Raw genomic sequence first — 21,288 nt, 5'->3', positions numbered from 1 at the left:
TGAGGCTTGAGTAGGTAAACAAAGTGGCCTGGAAGCTCAAACTGGGTGGAGCCCACCGGAGTTCAAGGAGGCCTGCCTGCCTCTGTAGACTCCACCACTGGGGGCAGGGCATAGCTGAACAAAAGGCAGCAGAAACTTCTGCAGACTTAAACGTCCCTGTCTGATAGCTTTAAAGAGAGCAGTGGTTCTCCCAGCACAGAGTTTGAGATCTGAGAACGGACAGACTGCCTCCTTAACTGGGCCCTGACCCCCGAGTAGCCTAACTGGGAGGCACATCCCAGTAGGGGCCAACAGACACCTCCTACAGCCAGGTGCCCCTCTGAGACCAAGCTTCCAGAGGAAGAATCAGGCAGCAACATTTGCCATTCTGCAATGTTTGCTGTTCTGCAGCCTCTGCTGGTGATACCCAGGCAAACAGGGTCTGCAATGGACCTCCAGCAAACTCCAGCAGACCTGCAGCTGAGGGTCCTGACTGTTAGAAGGAAAACTAACAGACAGAAAGGACATCCACACCAAAACCCCATCTGTACGTCACCATCATCAAAGACCAAAGGGAGATAAAACCACAAAGATGGGGAGAAACCAGAGAAGAAATGCTGAAAATTCTAAAAATCAGAGCACCTCTTCTCCTCCAAAGGAGCTCAGCTCCTCGCTAGCAACGGAACAAAGCTGGACGAAGAATGACTTTGACGAGTTGAGAGAAGAAGGGTTCAGCCGATAGGTAATAACAAACTTCCCCGAGCTAAAGGAGGATGTTCAAACCCATCTCAAAGAAGATAAAAACCTTGAAATAAGATTAGATGAATGGCTAACTAGAATAAACAGCGTAGAGAAGACCTTAAATGACCTGATGGAACTGAAAACCATGGCACAAGAACTATGTGACGCATGCATAAGCTTCAGTAGCTGACTTGATCAAGTGGACGAAAGGGTATCAGTAATTGAAGATCAGATGAATGAAATGAAGCGAGAAGAGAAGTTTAGAGAAAAAAGAGTAAAAAGGAACGAACAAAGACTCCAAGAAATATAGGAGTATGTGAAAAGACCAAATCTACATCTGATTAGTGTACCTGAAAGCGACAGGGAGAATAGAACCAACTTGGAAAACACTCTTCAGGATATTATACAGAAGAACTTCCCCAATCTAGCAAGGCAGGCCAATATTCAAATTCGGGAAACACAGAGAATGCCACAAAGAAACTCCTCAAGACGAGCAACTCTAAGACACATAATTATCAGTTTCACCAAAGTTGAAATGAGGAAAAAATGTTAAGCGCAGCCAGAGTGGAAGGTCGGGTTACCCACAAAGGGAAACCCATCAGACTAACAGCGGATCTCTCAGCACAAACTCTACAAGCTAGAAGAGAGTGGGGGCCAACATTCAACATTCTTAAAGAAAAGAATTTTCAACCCGGCATTTCATATCCAGCCAAACTAAGCTTCATAAGTGAGGCAGAAATAAAATCCTTTACAGACAAGCAAATGCTGAGAGATTTTGTCACCACCAGGCCTACCTTACAAGACCTCCTGAAGGAAGCACTAAACATGGAAAGGAACAACCAGTACCAGCCACTGCAAAAACATGCCAAATTGTAAAGACCATCGATGCTAGGAAGAAGCTGCATCAACTAACGAGCAAAATAACCAGCTAACATCATAATGACAGGATCAAATTCACACATAACAATATTAACCATAAATGTAAATGGGCAAAATGCTCCAATTAAAAGACACAGACTGGCAAATTGGATAAAGAGTCAAGACCCATCAGTGTGCTGTATTCAGGAGATCCCTCTCACGTGTAGAGACACACATAGGCTCAAAATAAAGGGACGGAGGAAGATCTACCAAGCAATTGGAAAACAAAACAAAACATAAAAGCAGGGGTTGCAATCCTAGTCTCTGATAAAACAGACTTTAAACCAACAAAGATCAAAAGAGACAAAGAAGGCCATTACATAATGGAAAATGGATCAATGCAACAAGAAGAGCTAACTATCCTAAATATATATACACCCAATACAGGAGAACCCAGATTCATAAAGCAAGTTCTCAGAGACGTACAAAGAGACTTAGACTCCCACACAATAATAATGGGAAACTTTAACATCCCACTGTCAACATTAGGCAGAACAACGAGACAGAAAGTTAACAAGGATATCCAGGATTTGAACTCAGCTCAGCACCAAGCAGACCTAATAGACATCTACAGAACTCTCCACCCCAAATCAACGGAATATACATTCTTCTCAGCACCACATTGCACTTATTCCAAAATTGACCACATAGTTGGAAGTAAAGCACTCCTCAGCAAACGTAAAAGAACAGAAATTATAACAACTGTCTCTCAGACCACCGTGCAATCAAACTAGAACTCAGGATTAAGAAACTCACTCAAAACCGCTCAACTACACGGAAACTGAACAACCTGCTCTTGAATGACTACTGCGTACATAACAAAATGAAGGCAGAAATAAAGATATTCTTTGAAACCAATGAGAACAAAGACACAACATACCAGAATCTCTGGGACACATTTAAAGCGGTGAGTAGAGGGAAATTTATAGCACTAAATGCCCATGAGAGAAAGCAGGAAAGATCTAAAATTGGCACCCTAACATCACAATTAAAAGAACTAGAGAAGCAAGAGCAAACACATTCAAAGCTAGCAGAAGGCAGGAAATAACTAAGATCAGAGCAGAACTGAAGAAGATAGAGACACAAAAAACCCTTCAAAAAATCAATCAATCCAGGAGCTGGTTTTTGAAAAGATCAACAAAATTGATAGACAGCTAGCAAGACTAATAAAGAAGAAAAAAGAGAAGAATCAAATAGATGCAAAAAAAAATGATAAAGGGGATATCACCACCGATCCCACAGAAATACAAACTACCATCAGAGAATACTATAAACACCTCTACTCAAATAAACTAGAAAATCTAGAACAAACGGATAAATTCCTGGACACATACACCCTCCCAAGACTAAACCAGGAAGAAGTTGAATCCCTGAATAGACTAATAACAGGCTCTGAAATTGAGGCAATAATTAATAGCCTACCAACCAAAAAAAGTCCAGGACCAGATGGATTCACAGCCGAATTCTACCGGAGGTACAAACATGAATTGGTATCATTCCTTCTGAAACTATTCTAATTAACAGAAAAAGAGGGATCCTCCCTAACTCATTTATGAGGCCAGCAACATCCTGATACCAAAGCCTGCAGACACACAACAAAAAAAGAGAATTTTAGACCAATATCCCTGAGGAACATTGATGCAAAAATCCTCAATAAAATACTGGCAAACTGAATCCAACAGCACATCAAGAAGCTTATCCACCAGGATCAAGTTGGCTTCATCCCTGGGATGCAAGGCTGGTTCAACATATGCAAATCAATAAACGTAATCCATCATATAAACAGAACCAAAGACAAAAACCTCATGATTATCTCAATAGATGCAGAAAAGGCCTTTGACAAACTTCAACAGCCCTTCATACCCAAAACTCTCAATAAACTAAGTATTGATGGAATGTATCTCAAAATAATAAGAGCTATTTAGGACAAACCCACAGCCAATATCATACTGAATGGGCAAAAACTGGAAGCATTCTGTTTGAAAACTGGCACAAGACAGGGATGCCCTCTCTCACCACTCCTATTCAACATAGTGTTGGAAGTTCTGGTCAGGGGAATCAGGCAGGAGAAAGAAATAAAGGGTATTCAATTAGGAAAAGAGGAAGTCAAATTGTCCCTGTTTGCAGATGACATAATCATATACTTAGAAAACCCCATCGTCTCAGCCCAAAATCTACTTAAACTGATAAGCAACTTCAGCAAAATCTCAGGATACAAAATCAATGTGCAAAAATCACAAGCATTCCTGTACACCAATAACAGACAGAGAGCCAAATCATGAATGAATTCCCATTCACAATTGCTTCAAAGAGAATAAAATACCTAGGAATCCAACTTACAAGGGATGTGTATAGGACCTCTTCAAGTAGAACTACAAACCACTGCTCAATGAAATAAAAGAGGACACAAACAAATGGAAGAACATTCCATGCTCATGGGTAGGAAGAATCAATATCGTGAAAATGGCCATACTGCCCAAGGTAATTTATAGATTCAATGCCATCCCCATCAAGCTACCAATGACTTTCTTCACAGAATTGGGAAAAAAAACTAAAGTTCATATGGAACCAAAAAAGAGCCCACATTGCCAAGACAATCCTAAGCCAAAAGAACAAAGCTCAAGGCATCACACAACCTGACTTCAAACTATACTACAAGGCTACAGTAACCAAAACAGCATGGTACTGCCACCAAAACAGAGATATAGACCAATGGGACAGAACAGAGCCCTCAGAAATAATACCACACATCTACAACTATCTGATCTTTGACAAACCTGAGGAAAACAAGCAATGGGGAAAGGATTCCCTCTTTAATAAATGGTGCTGGGAAAACCGGCTAGCCATAAGTAGAAAGCTGAAACTGGGTCCCTTCCTTACACCTTATATTAAATTTATTCAAGATGGATTAAAGACTTACATGTTAGACCTAAAACCATAAAAACCCTAGAAGAAAACCTAGGCAATACCACTCAGGACATAGGCATGTGCAAGGACTTCATGACTAAACACCAAAAGCAATGGCAACAAAAGCCAAAATTGGCAAATGGGATCTAATTAAACTAAAGAGCTTCTGCACAGCAAAAGAAACTACCATCAGAGTGAACAGGCAACCTACAGAATGGGAGAAAATTTTTGCAATCTACCCATCTGACAAAGGGCTAATATCCAGAATCTACAAAGAACTTAAACAAATTTACAAGAAAAAATCAAACAACCCCATCAAGAAGTGGGCAAAGGATATGAACAGACACTTCTCAAAAGAAGACATTTATGCAGCCAAAAGACACATGAAAAAATGCTCATCATCACTGGATCAGAGAAACGCAAATCAAAACCACAATGAGATACCATCTCACACCAAGTAGAATGGCAATTATTAAAAAGTCAGGAAACAACAGGTGCTGGTGAGGATGTGGAGAAATAGGAACACTTTTACACTGTTGGTGGGATTGTAAACTAGTTCAACCATTGTGGAAGACAGTGTGGCGATTCCTCAAGGATCTAGAACTAGAAATACCATTTGACCCAGCCATCCCATTACTGGGTATATACCCAAAGGATTACAAATCATGCTGCTATAAAGACACATGCACACGTATGTTTATTGTGGCACTATTCACAATAACAAAGACTTGGAACCAACCCAAATTTCCATCAGTGATAGACTGGATTAAGAAAATGTGGCACATATACACCATGGAATACTATGCAGCCATAAAGAAGGATGTGTTCATGTTCTTTGTAGGGACATGGAAGAAGCTGGAAACCATCATTCTGAGCAAACTATCAGAAGGACAGAAAACCAAACACTGCACGTTCTCACTCATAGGTGAGAACTGAACAATGAGAACACTTGGACACAAGGTGGGGAACATCACACACTGGAGCCTGTCATGGGGTGGGGGGAAGGCGAGGGATAGCATTAGGAGAGATACCTAATGTAAATGACGAGTTAATGGGTGCAGCACACCAACATGGCACATGTATACATATGTAACAAACCTGCACGTTGTGTACATGTATCCTAGAACTTAAAGTATAATAAAAAAGAAAGAAAGAAAACACTACCTTTCAGGGAACATTTTAGCCACTCTACCACAATACCTCGCCAAGCTGGCTGGGAAATCCATGGGCAGTGAGGTGATGAGGAAGCCGTCTTGGAGTAAGTGCCCAGCCCTGTTCTCTCCTCCACTTGGAAAGCACCAAAATCAGCAAGGCCTTGAGACCACCAGCAGGTGGGCTCTCTGCAGAGAGGCTGCTCTGTCCTTTATCTTAAGAAATTGACATAACTGAACTCCCCGCCCAGAACAGTAATGGGTTTCAGTGCAACATTCTCAAGATAGCTTCTAGTGAACTGTGAATTTTCTCAGCTTTTAACATCATTATTTATGTGTTTATGCCATATGTTATAGATTTAGAATAATGTATAAATAAACCAAATTAAAATAAGTACAGGAAGCTCCAAAGGAGTGAACAGATTCTTCACTTTTTCTGTAACTTCATTCTTCTTAGTGTTTCCAGGGTCTTCTTTATCTCCTCTACGGCTGCACTGTATTAGTCTGGGTTCTAATGATAAATGATTTATTATGAAGAATTGGCTCATGAATTAGGGAGGCTGAGAAGTCCCACAATCTGCTGTCTACAAGCTAGAGACCCAGGAAAGCCAATAGTGTAATTCAGTCCCTGTCCAAAGGACTGAGAACCAGGGGAGCCAATGGTGTAAATCCCAGTCTGAGGGTAGGAGATGAGATGTCTAGCTTAAGTAGAGAGGCAGGAACAAGGGGGCAAATTCCTCCTTCCTCTGTCTTTTGTTCCATTCAAGCCATCAAGGGATTGGATGATGCCTGCCCACACTGTGGAGGGCAATCTACTTTACTGAGTCCACAGATTCAAGTGCTAATCTCATCCAGAACCATCTTCAAAGACACACCTGTAAACAATGTGTAATTCTGGGCATCTACTGCCCAGTCAACTTGACACATAAAATCAACCATCATATATATAAACTAAAATTTTTGCAAGGCATTTGCAACAAACCTAACCTCTTCACATGTATTGTTTCCAGCGTAATCTTAACTCATATGTAAGCCAATTTATGTAATTTTCAAAATATACTTTAATATATACTGTAGATCATATAAGGAGAAAACTAGAATAATGCTTTGTAGACAAGCCTATATTTATCAGCTGTAATTTGAAAGATTTTAGTTTAAAGCTGAGTGAAACATTGTAGTAGACTTATTCTTGTTCCCAAGTATTCACGCTTCTTATTCCTTGCAGTGAGGGGTCCCTTTGGGAGGAAGAGGCATCTCCACCCCCTCTGACATTAAGAGTGGTCATGTGACTTCTCTGGTTAATGACATGTGAGCAGACTGGATGATTGTCATGTCTGAGCAAGGGGTTTCCACTCTCTTGCTTTTCCCTCCACCAGGAGTAAAGCCTGTCCTGGATAGGGCTGCTCCTTCAGTTTGGGTACTGGAACGAAGACATGTAGAGCAGACTTGCAGATGACCCATATCTGTCAATATGCAACATGAGCAGGAAATGATTGCTGCTGTAAGCCACGACACTGGAGTTTTGTTAATACAGCATGACTCCCTTCGGCAAGAACATGTTTTAGTGCTACATTCTCAAAGTAGCTTTCAGTGAACTGTGAATAGTCTTGGCTTTTTAATTATTTATAAATGTTTATGCCATATGCTAAAAAAAATCATTCCTTTGGATTTAAAAAGTTTTAAAGTCAGACAATTAAGATAAATAAGTTTATTTTCTGAAGGAAACATGTTTTATACTAAATTAAATACTGAAAACCAACAGAAGTGAAACATAGATTATACATTTACAATCAGGAATAATATATATATAACTGCTCCATTTAAAAACCATTCTAAAATTGGATCAAGATGAAGACAACTTCCTCCCCCTCCTCACTCCAACTTCCTCCCCCTCCTCACTCCAAATTCCCAGAAATACAAGAAATTTTTCAAGAGGAAATTCACAATAGTGCTAGAAAACAATAGTTATATTTAAGCAAGATTGCTTTTTTTTTTTTTTTTTTTGAGATGGAGTCTTGCACTGTCATCCAGGCTAGAATACGATGGTGCAATCTCGGCTCACTGCAACCTCCACCTCCCAGGTTCAAGCCATTCTCCTGCCTCAGCCTCCAAGTAGCTGGGATTACAGGTGCCTGCCACCATGCCTCGCTAATTTTTTGTATTTTCAGTAGAGATGGGGTTTCACTATGTCGGCCAGGCTAGTCTCAAACTCCTAACCTTGTGATCCATCTGCCTTGGCCTCCCAAAGTGCTGGGATTACAGACGTGAGCCACTGTGCCCGGCCTGCTTTTTTCTTTTTCCCCCCAAAATTCAGGAAAGAATGCAGGAAGAGAAACTCAAAACTTAAAACACTATTAGAAGAGTCCTGCCTCTGCATCCTTCTACCCACAGCAGCCACTAGTTCAACCATGCATTCTGCACAGCTTTTCTGGCTTCTCCTTCTCACTCTTCCCACTTATTGGCTTCTGATTTCTAAGATTACCTCCTAAAACTCTATTTGTACCCTAGTCTTTGTTTCAGGGCTCTGATATTGTAGGAACCCAAACAAAGTCAAGCCCTGATGGTTCCCTAAGATCCAGAGCCTCACTTCTAACTTCCTTCTCTCATTCTCATTCTCTCTCTCTCCTCCCTCTCCTTCTTCTCTCTCCATATTCTACCCAGCATATTCATAATTAAACTCATCACCATTGTTTCAAACCTGTCTTTCCAATTTCTCATTCATCCAGGCACAAAACCTCAGGTTCATCTTTGACCTTCTATCACATCTCAGATACACTTAATTGCAAGTCCAGTCATGTCAACTTACTGAGTTCATTCTCATCTTTCCTCATTCTACCCACCTCTGCCAGCTTGGTTTAGGTCTCACAATCTCATGCATGGATATTATAAAAGGTTCTTGACTGATAACCCAAGTTACCTTCTCTCCTTGATATAATTTATCATCTAACCTTCCTGAAGCAAGCTCTGGCAATATTATATAACTCCACTCAAAAAGCTCTTGTGGAGTTCAATGTCTATGCTCCAAAATAAAGCCCTCTTGACCTCAGCCTACCTTTGCAAACAACTTTATTCATTACTCCAACAGCCTTCCCAATAGAACTACTCATGATTCTCTCTAAAAGTTCCATGTTTTCCCACCTCTGTGGCTGTGCTCTGTTCCCTATATCTGGAAAGCTCTGACCCATTTTTCATCATACTTGAAACCTACCTTGGGTCAAGTGCTACTTCTTCCAAGAAGAAGCCTCCATTGATTCTCCAAATGAAAACATTATCTCTCTTCTGATCTCCTGTAACACTAAATTGTACTTTTCTTGGCCCTTTTATCACTTGTTTTAAACTAGAGTATAACTTACATTAAAATGCAAAAATCTTAAATTTGATGATTTTTTACATATATATCAACATCTGTACCACTCTTGTAATCCTCTATCCAGATTAAGATATAGAACATTTCTAACATCCCAGGTTTCTTTGTGCCCCTTCCAGGCAAAACCCCTTTGCAAGAGTAATCACTATTCTGACTTATCTTAGGTTAGTTTTGCCTATTTTTGAACTTCATATAAATGTAGTCATGCAGTATACACTCTTTTGCATCTGGCTTCTTTCATCCTACCTCTGATCTCTGAGATTCACCCAGGTCATGCTTATTATCAATTGTGTATTGTTTTTAAATTATAGAATAGTAATTTAAAAAGTCCATTATAGGGCCATACCACACTCATGTTAACCATTCCACTGTAGATGAATATTTTTTAATGTTTTCACTATTACAAAAAAGGCTTCTATGGACATTTCTGCATACCTTTTGTTGGACATCAGCACTCATTTCTACCCTTAGGAATAGAATTACTGGGTCATAGCTATTTGTATGTTTGGCTTAGAAAGTTTTGCAAACATTTCTCAAAAGTGTTTATATCAATGTATACCCTATTAACAATATAAAATAATTCCAGGTACTCCATATGTTTACCAACACTTGCTACTGTCATCGTTTTTAAAACCCCTTTTGATGTCTGTGCTCTCATTTCTATATTAAATTATAACAACAACATTACATAGAGCTTAACATTTTGCAAACTTTTAAACTGTCTAATATCTGAATGCATATTTTCTACCCTTTAATGTAAGCAAGGAGAGTCCTATTATTATCCTTACTTTATATTAGGTAGGTGCAAAAACAATTGTGGCTTTTGTCATTAAAAATAATGGCAAAAACCACAATTACTTTTGCACCAATCTAATAGATGAGGAAACAGGTTCAGAGAGGAGAGCTTGCTCTCATGACCAGCTTGCTCAAGGTCATGAATCTGGTGAATAGTGGAGACACTGAATTGTGCACATCCACCATGGTACATGGCTTATAGTTATAAGGGTACATGTTTTATGTCAGCTAGCTTACTAACAGCTCTTTGAGGTTGAGACTTATTTTTAATTTATCACTATCTAATGAAGGAATGAATGAACCGAAACATAAAATTGTAATTTCTCTGTACATAAATATTTTACAGTAATTGGTTATAATAACATAATGACTAAGAAGCACCATCACTTGTTACCTGAATCACAAAGGATTGTATTTCAGATCCACAGATTCACAAATATCCAAATATTTAGTCTCATTTAATGACTTTCTTTGAATATTAAAGGATTAAAAATTATAAGCCTCTGTTCAAAGGGTTATTTTAAACTCATTTATTTTAACTATTACTAAGCAGTCTTAAAGGTATCAAAAATATGTGGGTTCTTAAATCAACCAAATTCCAGTTTTGTATTTTGTGCATAGAATACCATAGTTAGCATCTTAATATGTGTTGTTTTTTAGTTGTTTTTCTTGCATATAACCTAACAATATGCTAAGAAATAAAGAAATAAAAGAAATACCAATATAAATGTATGTACACAGAAGTTTTACAGTCAGTAGCTTTGGGTAGCTTATTAAAAGATTATTTGATTCATTTAAGTCAAATAATCTTTTAATAAAAGATTTCTAAAGATAGTTTGACATCATCCAACAGATTGTTATGAGGTGTCAATAAATCAGTAGCTATCTGTATCAACAAGCATGTGTTTTAGAAGATACATGGCGAATTACAGAATAATCCGATTACTTTTTATGCTGTCAGAAAGTACAGATGACACATTTAAGCAATCTGACATCCATGGATAGTTAGACCTTGGTGTGCTTTATAAATTACCCCCTTTCGTTCATGAAGAATGGTACCATGTGTTAACGCCCACTTCCAAGGTGAAAGCGACCACAGACACCTCAGAATATCCACTTCTTTTTTGTCTATGTATGTTCATCTTTTCAAACATGTTCATATCATTTTATGGGTCTCTAAAATATTTAACTTCTAAAACTTCTTACTTTTGACCTATAAAAATTCATTAAAAGTTTTAAAATACATTTTTGAGGCAGAGATTGTAAATGTAAATCATAGATAATCAAAATAATTGACCTTCATTATCAGATACTTCATATCAAAACTGACTTTCTATCTGAATACTTATCCCTCTGAGGTGAAAGAATACATTCTGTCTTAATTACTGAGCTCTTTTGGGATGTGAACCTAGCTAAGTGTGCACTGACACATTCCAAGGCGACCACACAATTCATTTGTGGCATACTAAGGTACTTACAACTCAAGCCTGCTGTAAGATACAATAAATTCATAGGATGCCAAAGGTTTCTGAGAACTTCCTGTAATTCACAGGACATGATCAGACATAATGAAATGTGTTTAATACAAATTTCTGTCTTATATTCAAGGCCAACTTGAGTTTTAGAACAGCAACAAAAAGCTATGCAAGTAAATCCTCTAGATATAATCATTCAACAGTTTTCTCAAGGAAAAACATATTATAGATGTTTAATTTTAGCCATATACCTTTTGAACTTGTTTTCTTTCAATTATAGAAAAAAAATTCACTTTTCAAGTTCAAACATGACTGTTAAAAATATATCATGCTCCCAGTAGCAAATGAACATACCTCTCATGCATGTAGTCAACTCCCAGCAGCAGCTGGATAAACCATTCTATTATTTGATTTTCTGGAAAGATTTTTCCAGCTTGTTTATATTCCTGAATTTTATCGTCCAGATCTCGGCCCTGAAATGAAGAGCATAATCTTTCGCATTTTTTCAGCTTATATGTTAAAATCAAGTTCACTTAACAACAGTTAATACATAGCAGTCACTGTTTATAAGAAAGTGCCATTCTGTAATTATCACTGACAAAGATTCTCTCTTTAATCAAAGTCTATCCAGGTTCCTTTGAGCACTCTTCTCAGCTCGGCCTCAACATTAACCTATAAAGACTTTAACAAACACGAATCTATTAATAGTTTCTAAAAGCCCAAGGCCACAACCCTAGAATGGTCCTACCCTCCTACCCCTTAAAGTTCCTACCTGAGAAAACTCAAGGTAGACAGAAGAATTGACAGTTTCTTCCAGCCAATGCCTGAAGATAGGGCTCTTGTCTCCCAATCTCTAAGGAAGGTTAGGAGTCTAACTTTGATGAGCACCAGATAACAAACCCACATGAGTTTACAGGGACCAACCTCCACTTCCTGATTTTTGTAATTTTTCACTTCCTTGACTCTGCTCAGGCCCCTGCTGTTCCTCTTCCCTACTCCCTTATTCTCCCTGAATACCCAGTCACTCTGCACAAATTAGAATGGAGCTTAGCTCTTTCCTCTAGTATCAGTAGTTACTTCATAAAATCTGTTTTAAATGCTTTAATGATATCACTCCAGGAAAAAACCCTTATAAGGAGAAAAGTTATCACACAAACCTTCAATCTAAATTATTTTTTATTATATTACCTATATATGCACCCACATAAAACTAGCAATAACTTTTCTTACACTTAGAGTTGTATATAATTATAGAATCTTAACATATATAAAACTCAAAAAGGTCGGCCAATAAAATTCAAATCAGTGATATGAATTTAATATAAAGTGATGATTTTTGGTGAAACTAAATTGGTACTTATATTGTGCATATAGCTGCTGTAGTATAGCTTCTTTTGAGTTCAGCATGCCCAGGGTACCATGTGCATTGGGATGACTGAATTCTCCTTTCCTCTACGTAGCTATAGCAAAACCCTAAGGAATATAATAACTGTGGATCTATGTGGGGATCCAAGCACATCGTTTAAGCATTTAGTTAAGCTCTATCCTATCACTCACTGGCAATAAGTAAAATAATAATACTTATTATTAAGGCCAAAAACTAACTATGATCAAAAATGACAAACATCTAAAATAGCCTGGCAGTGTCTGATATAATGCCCTTTCTGAATATGGTTGTACTGATGTATTTCAATTGCTATAAAAATAAAAATGTCAAATGCTAAATTTTCTTAGAGAACCCTTAGACCTGATCCATTTTACTGTAAAACACCGAAAACTTAGAGATAATTTGAGAAATGTTCCTCTAAAGAAAAGGATGGATTCAATGTTAACTGTGTTTGGTCTTTGCAGGATGCAAAACACAGGCCCCATAAAGAGTGGGAGAGGTCCTTATCATGTTCATGGGGAGCAAAAGTGGAAAAAATAAGCTAGTCATAGACTACTCATGACAGAGTTGTTGTTAAGATGCAAAGGAAGAACATTTATAGGCAATGAGACAATCCAAAAGAAATTACTTCTAATGAAACAATATGAGGTCAACTGATTCACTTCTAATGCATTTTTTATTTCCTTACAGTGCAATGTGCAAATATTTGCTTAGCATTTTCTCTCCTACACAGGGCCGTAACAAATCAAAAGTATAGCAAATATTCACTAGCAGCCTAGCTCAAGTACGGTTTCCTGATAGTTTTTCTGGGCCAAGGAGAGTGTTCCAAAGCTTGGTGGAATTCAAAAATATGGCGAATTGAATACTTAACTCCTTGTCTAAAAGACTATCATTTCTTTCTCATTCTTCAAACCTGCCTTTATTTCTTCTCTCTTTTTACTCCTTGAGTTTATCAGAATTCTGTTGAGCCATATAAGCTGTACTCTCATGTTTCTGTAAGTTGCAAAGAACATTTCTGACAATAGATCATTATAACATCCTGTGTTGCAGACATGAAAGTCCTTCAGATGAAAGGTGACCTGTAAACATACAGTTGACCCTTGAATAACATGGGTTTGAACTGCGTAGGTCTGCTTAATATATCAGTTTACAAGCTTATAATATCAGCTTCTAAACTGATATTTTTTCAACCAAACACATATTGGAAATACAATATTTGCAGGAATGGAAATCTGCATATATGAAGGGCTTTTGTATATACGAAGTTTCTGCAGGGCCAACTGCAGGACTTGAGTATGCGAGGATTCTGGTATATCTCATTTAGTTTCTCTGAACACGATAAAACATCTCCAGTGGCAGAAAGACTATTGCCTACATGTTGCCATCTTCTTCCTGAATACCTTCAGAGGAGGAGTGAAAGGAGAGAGAAGAGGATGAAGACAATGATAAAGAAAAAGGAAAAGAAAAATTTGCCTTAAAGAAATATCAGTGAAGCTACCTGCTAGCTTCTTTTTTTTTATTTTATTATTATTATACTTTAAGTTTTAGGGTACATGTGCACGACGTATGTCAACCCAATGTATCGCTTTAAAAACACCAAAAATAAGCACAATTTTCTCCATGTACAAAAATTATGGTCCCAGAACCTGTGCATTTTTAAAAAATGTGTTAACCTTACTAAGGACAAGCTAGAATTACAGTGGCCACAGTGAAGTTTTAACCCAGATAAAATTGGTCACTTGTGAGGCACATTAGAGAAGAAAGGATCCAACATACCACAAAAGCAATGGGACACACTCTTTAATGGATACACAGAAGTATTAAATATCTAAGATATGAAATGAATCAAAGATTTCCTCTTTAAAAGATTCCTTAGAGAAGGCCAATGGAAAAAATCTTAAGTCTTTTCTACAAATATCAGTCAAAAGCTTTAGCCATCTGGGTGGGTAATCTTGTTCCCTGGGCCAGAAAAAAATTCACTTCCAGATTAGTGAGCTTTGTGTTATTGTACTTGGCACCTGGCTAAAATTTTTAAATGAATACTACAAGATCTGTTTTTATGTTTATATTTATGTATGTCAGTATGTATGTTATGAATGTGTAATATATTTCTTTTTCTTTATGGTATTGCCAAAATTAAGTTGTAAAAGAGAACTATTTAATTGGCTTAAAGAAAAATAAGTGCTTATATAAAATAGGTATTCCTTAAACCCTTAGAAACAAACCTAAAATATTTTTCAAGTTGACATAATCTTGGATAATCTTGGGTAAATAGTAGCTAATAAAAATATATTGGCTTGATTAATGCAGGCACACCTTCAGAGTTGTCGGCATTTAGTATAATACAGATGCATAACTCTTCTCCCCTAGGTTTATTTAGTAAAATAAGTTCATGTTATCTCTATGTGACATAGCTTGTCAGCAAGAAAAATAACTTAAGGTGATGGCTAGCTATTTAATGTCTCATCTTTATGAGCATTTCAAGCATAATTGTTAAAAGCAAGAGTTAAATAGAGGTAAGATAGAATTCCCATGTGAAAAATGTCATTTCTATACCAGAAACTTTTAACATTCTTACGAAGGATGGGGAAAAAAAAAAAGCCCTAACAGGATAGAAATAAAAATTTGTTTCCTCTACAGTTTCTTACTACAGAGAGACTAAAGACAGTTGGGACTGTTAATAAATGTTCTGTGCCACATTGAAAAAAATGTATTATAAAAAAGTACATGCTCCTAGAATTATAATTCACAGGTTTTCCAATCTATAGACTGCTGGCATGATATTCACACTTGCTTGCTTCCTAGTGTTCACTAGAAATTAAGGTCATAAAGGGCTAAGAATTCTAATTAAAATATGTAACTAAAATTACTAGAAATCATAAGGAAAACAACTTTATATGCAAGTATACAATATAGGTAAGATGTGCTTTTGGTAAGGAAAAGCATAAGTTATGAGGATGTGTATTGTTCTGTTAAAACAAAAAGAGAATAATTTTTGTTCTAGAGTAGAATGATTGATCCAAAATGAGAAAGAACTATTTGGGGAAAAAAACTGACTGGATATTAGAAAGTGATATGGTTTAGCTGTGTCCCCACCCAAAATCTCATCTTGAACTGTAATCCCCATAATCTCCACAGGTCAAGGGCGGGACCAGGTGGAGATAATCAAATCATGGGGGTGGTTTCCCCCATGCTGTTCTCATGACAATGAGTGAGTCTCAGAAGATCTGATGGTTTTATAAGCATCTAGTATTTCCCCTGCTTGCACTCACTCCATCCTGCTGCCCTGTGAAGAAGTGCCTGCTTCTCCTTTGCCTCCCAACATGATTATAAGTTTCCTGGGGCTTCCCCAGACATGTGGAACTGTGAGTCAATTAAACCTCTTTCCTTTATAAATTACCCAGTCTTGGCTATTTCTTCATTGAGAATGGACTAATACAAAAAGTCTGTAGAAGGGAAACCTTGGGAAAGAAATTTTATACGTGATTAAGCTAGCTAAGATTAGACGTGCTATTTATAAATTTTTCTAAAAATTAAGCATTAATATCAAAAACACTATGAAGGGAAATTAGAATTTCATCCTTTATGTTAAAACAATTTTTTCTTGAGGTACTGGTCTACTTTTAACAGGAAATTGTGAAAAGGTTTTTTGTTTGTTTGTTTTGTTTTTACCTTTTAGGTAATTGGCTAAGGAAATATTCTGCATTTTGTCAAGATAATTAAGAAAGTTAAAGAAATGCCATGATGGCTGACTTGCCAAGATGACTGACTAGAAGCAGTTAGTGCATGCTGCTCTCATGGAGAAGAGGCAGAGCTGCAAGTAAACACTAGATCTTCAAGTGGATCATACAGGAGGCCATGTTTTGATTCATCAAAGAAGCAACAGCGACCCACAGAAAGCAAAGAAGAGCAAGGTAGGACAGCTGCCCACCCAGGATTGGTGCAGAGCCAGAGGAGGCTCCCAGCTGCAAGGAAAGGATGAGTGAGAGTCCCCAAGGACCACATGTCTGCATGAGCTTTGTAATCTTGGGCACAGGAGAGGCCCCCGGCTCCCCTGGGCTTCCAGATCGACACAGAGAGCTTGTGGAGTCTGTGCAGAGCTGCCACTGAAGCCCACATTGAGCTCCATGAGCCTTGGATCTCCGAGCATGTTGGTGCCAGCTGCCATAGCCCTACAAACAAAGGAGCTCAGGCTCTCTCGTGCACCTCTAGGATAGGTACCACATGCACGGTGCTGAGGAGAGGATGAACTGCAGACTGTACCTCATCAGGCAAGGTCCAATCACAGCCACCCCACCCCAACCTGAACATTCCAGCTGGTCATCGCTCTTCTTTCCTCTGGGATGGAGCTCCCAGAGGCAACTGACAAGCCTGCTGCAATTGCCACTGCTACAGCCCCTGCCCCTGCTGTCCTCAGGCTGGGGAGAGAGTAAAGAATCTAAGAACTGTCATTGGCCTCCAGAATGCCACAGCTGCCATACAGTAAGGCGGCCAGACTGTTTTCCATGCAGCTCTCTGAACTTGCTGCTCCTGATTGGGCAGGGCCTTCCAGCTTAGGCCCCCAGAGCAGCTGTGCCACTCCCACCTGATCAGTTAGTGGTGGTTCTGCATTTCTCTGGGGTGGAGCTTCCAGAGACAACTGACAGGCCCTCTGTCACTGCCACCACCATAGTACCCACCCATCACCCCCAACACCCAGGCTAGAAAGGGAACAAACAGCCTGATTGTTGTTGCAGGCCTATAGCACACCACAGCCATCCTATGGAGAAGAGGCCAAACTATCTTCTTTTGTCTTCCCTAGGCAGAGCCCCCACCCCACCTACTCCCAAGCTTGGGCCCACAGCACAGCTGCCCCATCCCTAGCTGATCACTCAAATTAACCATGGCTATGCATTTCTTTGGGGTGGCACCCCCTGAGGTAACTGGCAGGCTGTATGCCATTGCTGCCACTGCAGCCCCACCTCTGCTGCCCCCAAGGTGGGGAAGGAACAAAAACCCTGATCTCTCCCCAGGGCTGCAGTGCATAGCCTAGGAGTACTAAGGCACTCGAGTGGGAATGGAGCCCACATTCTCAGAGCACTAAGAGGGTTGAGTCACGTGGGTTCATGGGCCGCAGCAGGAATAGGCATGCCTTTCTCCACAGAGCCAGACTGAAAAGGTATGGTCTATCTCCCTACTTCAGCCTCTGACTGAGGGAACCCTGCAGCCCAAACATCTAACAAAAGAAATGCAGGTACAGTGCCAGTGATTGGAAGGATTTCCCCCAAGGCCCAGGAGTAAATGCAGTGAAGGGGTCACCTCTCTTGCCACTGCACCACAGAGCAAGCTTGCAAGTGGCAGGAAATACAAAGGAGCCATGCAGCAGAGTAAGAGCCTCTACCAGCAAATACGCTTAAGCTTCATCTACTGGATTGCAGCCCAAACTACAACAACAAAAATACTTTGCTAATATAACCCCCTATAAGACCAAGGGTAAGAATTCAGCCACAAATAAAGAACCTGCATAGAGCATTGGCCCTCTGAAAACATCCAGAAACGAAGCCAACTAACTATACTCAATTTACACCACAATTAAAGGAACGCCAGCCTTCTCAGATGAGAAAGAACCAACTCAAGAGTTCTGGCAATGCAAAAAGCCAGAGTGTACCCTTACCTCCAAACAAGTCCACTAGCTCCCCAGCAATGGTTTTTAACCAATCAAAAGTGACTGAAATGACAGACATAGAATGTGGACTCTGGATGACAAGGAATCTCATGGAGATTCAGGAGAGAGTTGAAACCCAACCCAAGGATTCCAAGGAATTAGTAAAATGATCTAAGAGCTGAAAGATGAAATAGCCATTTAAAAAAGAACCAAATTGAGCTTCTAGAGCTGAAAAATTGACTACAAGAATTTCATAATATAATCAAAAGTATTAACAGAAGGATCAAAGCTGAGAAAAGAATCTCAGAGCTCAAAGACCAGTTCTTCGAATCAACTCAGTTGGACAAAAATAAAGAAAAATAATTTTTAAAAATGAATAAAACTTCTGATAAATATAGGATTATATAAAGAGACCAAATCTATGACTCAATGGTATTCCTGAGAGAGAGAGAATAAACAACTCAGATAATATATTTGAGGATATAGTCCATGAAAATTTCCCTAATGTTGCTAGAGAGGATGACATGCAAAACGAATAAATACAGAGAACCTTGGTTAGACACCATATAAGTCAACCATCCCCAAGGCACATAGTCATCAGATTCACCAAGGTCAAGGTAAAAGAAAAAATCTTAAAGGAAGAGAGAAAAGTCAATTCATGCACAGAGGGAAACCCATCAGGCTAGCAGCAAACCTCTCAGCAGAAACCTTACAAGCCAGAAGAGATTGGGGTACTATTTTCAGCACTCTTAAATAAAAGAAATTTCAACCAAGAATTTCATATCTCATCAAACAAAGATTCATAAATGAAGGAGAAATAAAACCCTTCTCAGAAAAGCAGATGCTGAGGGAATTCATTTTAACTAGACCAGCCTCACGAGTGGTCCTTAAGGGAGTGCTAAACATGGAATTGAAAGAATGGCACCTGCTACCACAAAAACACACATAGGCACATAGCCCACAGGCACTGCAAAGCAATCTTAACTCTACATAACAACCGGCTAACAACATGATGACAGGATCAATATCTCACATATTAATAATAACCCTGAATGTAAATGAGCTAAACATCCCACATAAAAGCAAAAGAGTGGCAAGCTAACACCCATCTAACATGTAATGGTACACACGGGCTCAAAGTAAAGGGATGGAGAAAGATTCACTATCCAAACAAAAAAACAAAAAAGAGCAGGAGTCACTATTCCCATATAAAATAACCCAGATTTTAAACCAACAAAAATTAAGGAGAACACAGAAGGACATTACATAATGGTAAAGGTTTAATTGAACAAGAAGGCTTAACTATACCAAACATATATGCACCCAGTACTATAGTAGCCAGATTCATAAAACAAGTTCTTCTTGGCCTATGAAAAGACTTAGACAAACACATAGTAATACAGTGAGGCTTCAGTACCCCACTGATAGCATTAGACATACCATCAAGGCAGAAAACTAACAAAGAAACTATGGACTTAACACTTCACCAACTGGACATAATAAACATTTATAGAACACTCCATCCAACAACCACAGAATATATATGCTTCTCTTCTCCACATGAACATATTCTAAGATCGAAAACATGCTTGGTCATAAAGCAAGTCTCAATAAATTCAAAAACTTGAAATCATACCAAGCATACTCTCAGACCACAGTGCATAAAAATATAAATCAATATCAAGAAGACCTCTCAAAACTACACAGTTACATGGAAATTAAACAACTTGCTCCTGAATAACTTCTGGGTTAACAACAAAATTAAGGCAGAAATCAAACAATTCTTTGAAATTAATGAAAATAGAGACACAACATACCAAAATCTCCAGGGTGTAGCTCAACATGTTAAGAGGAAAGTTTATAGTACTAAATACCTTCATCAAGAAGTTAGAAAGAGCTCAAATTAACTATTTAACTTTGGACCTAAAGGAACTAGGAAAAAAGAACAAACCAACCCTAAAGCTAGCAGAAGAAAAAAAATAACTGAAATTAGAGAAGAACTGAATGAAACTCAGATGCAAAAATCTATACAAAAGGTCAGTGACACCAAGAGTTGGTTCTTATAAAAAATAAACAAGATTGGTAGACCTCTAGCTAGATTAACAACAAAAAAGAGATCCAAATAAGCATAATCAGAAATGACAAAGGTGATATTACAATCAATCCCATAGAAATACAAAAGATCCTCAGAGAATACTACGACCAACTTACACACACAAAATAGAAAATCTAGAGGAAACACATAAATTCCTGGAAACACACAATCTCCCAAGACTGAATCAGGAGGAGATTAAAACTCTGAATAGACCAATACTGAGCTCTGCAATAATAATAATAATAAAACCTACCAACCAAAAAAAGTCCTGCACCAGATGGATTCACAGCTGAATTCTACCAGTTGTACAAAAAAAACTAGTACCAATCCTACTAAAACTATTCCAAAAAATCGAGGAGGAGGGGCTCCTCCCTAATTCACTCTATGAAGCCAGCAACTGCCTAATACCAAAATCTGGCAAAGATGCAACGAAAAAGGAGAACTTCAGGCCAATATCCGTGATGAACATTGATGCAAAAATCCTCAATAAAACATAGCAAACTGAATCCAGTAGCACAGCAAAAAGTTAATATGCCAAAATCAAGTAGGCTTAATTAATTTATTTATTTAGAGATAGAGTCTTGCAGTGTCACTGGCGCTGGAGTGCAATGCCATGATCTCAGCTCATTGCAACCTTGGCCTCCCAGGTTCACACGATTATCCTGCCTCAGCCTCCTGAGTAGCCACCAGCTAATTTTTTATATTTTTAGTAGAGACGGGATTTCACCATGTTGGCCAGACTAGCTGCAACTCCTGACCTCGTGATCTGCCCACCTCAGCCTCCCAAAGTGCTGGGATTACAGGCATGAGCCATCATGCCTGGCCCAAG

General features: G+C 38.6%; 1 protein-coding gene across 46 annotated transcripts in view; it reads right to left on the bottom strand.

Moving 5' to 3' along the window:
- The window catches only part of NEK11 (NIMA related kinase 11), a 328,327-nt gene that overhangs the window by 232,848 nt on the left and 74,191 nt on the right, over window positions 1-21,288 (bottom strand). For all 46 annotated transcript variants that reach the window (XM_024928044.4, XM_057301902.2, XM_063602926.1 and 43 more), the window contains one exon: window positions 11,688-11,806. In XM_024928044.4, coding sequence (XP_024783812.1) covers window positions 11,688-11,806 — 119 coding nt within the window. The remainder of the gene's footprint in view (window positions 1-11,687; window positions 11,807-21,288) is intronic.

This window comes from Pan paniscus, chromosome 2 (assembly GCF_029289425.2).
Source record: "Pan paniscus chromosome 2, NHGRI_mPanPan1-v2.0_pri, whole genome shotgun sequence".
NCBI classification, from domain to species: domain Eukaryota; kingdom Metazoa; phylum Chordata; class Mammalia; order Primates; family Hominidae; genus Pan; species Pan paniscus.
Note: the sequence above shows the minus strand (reverse complement) of the source record. Positions and strands in the feature narration are given on the sequence as shown.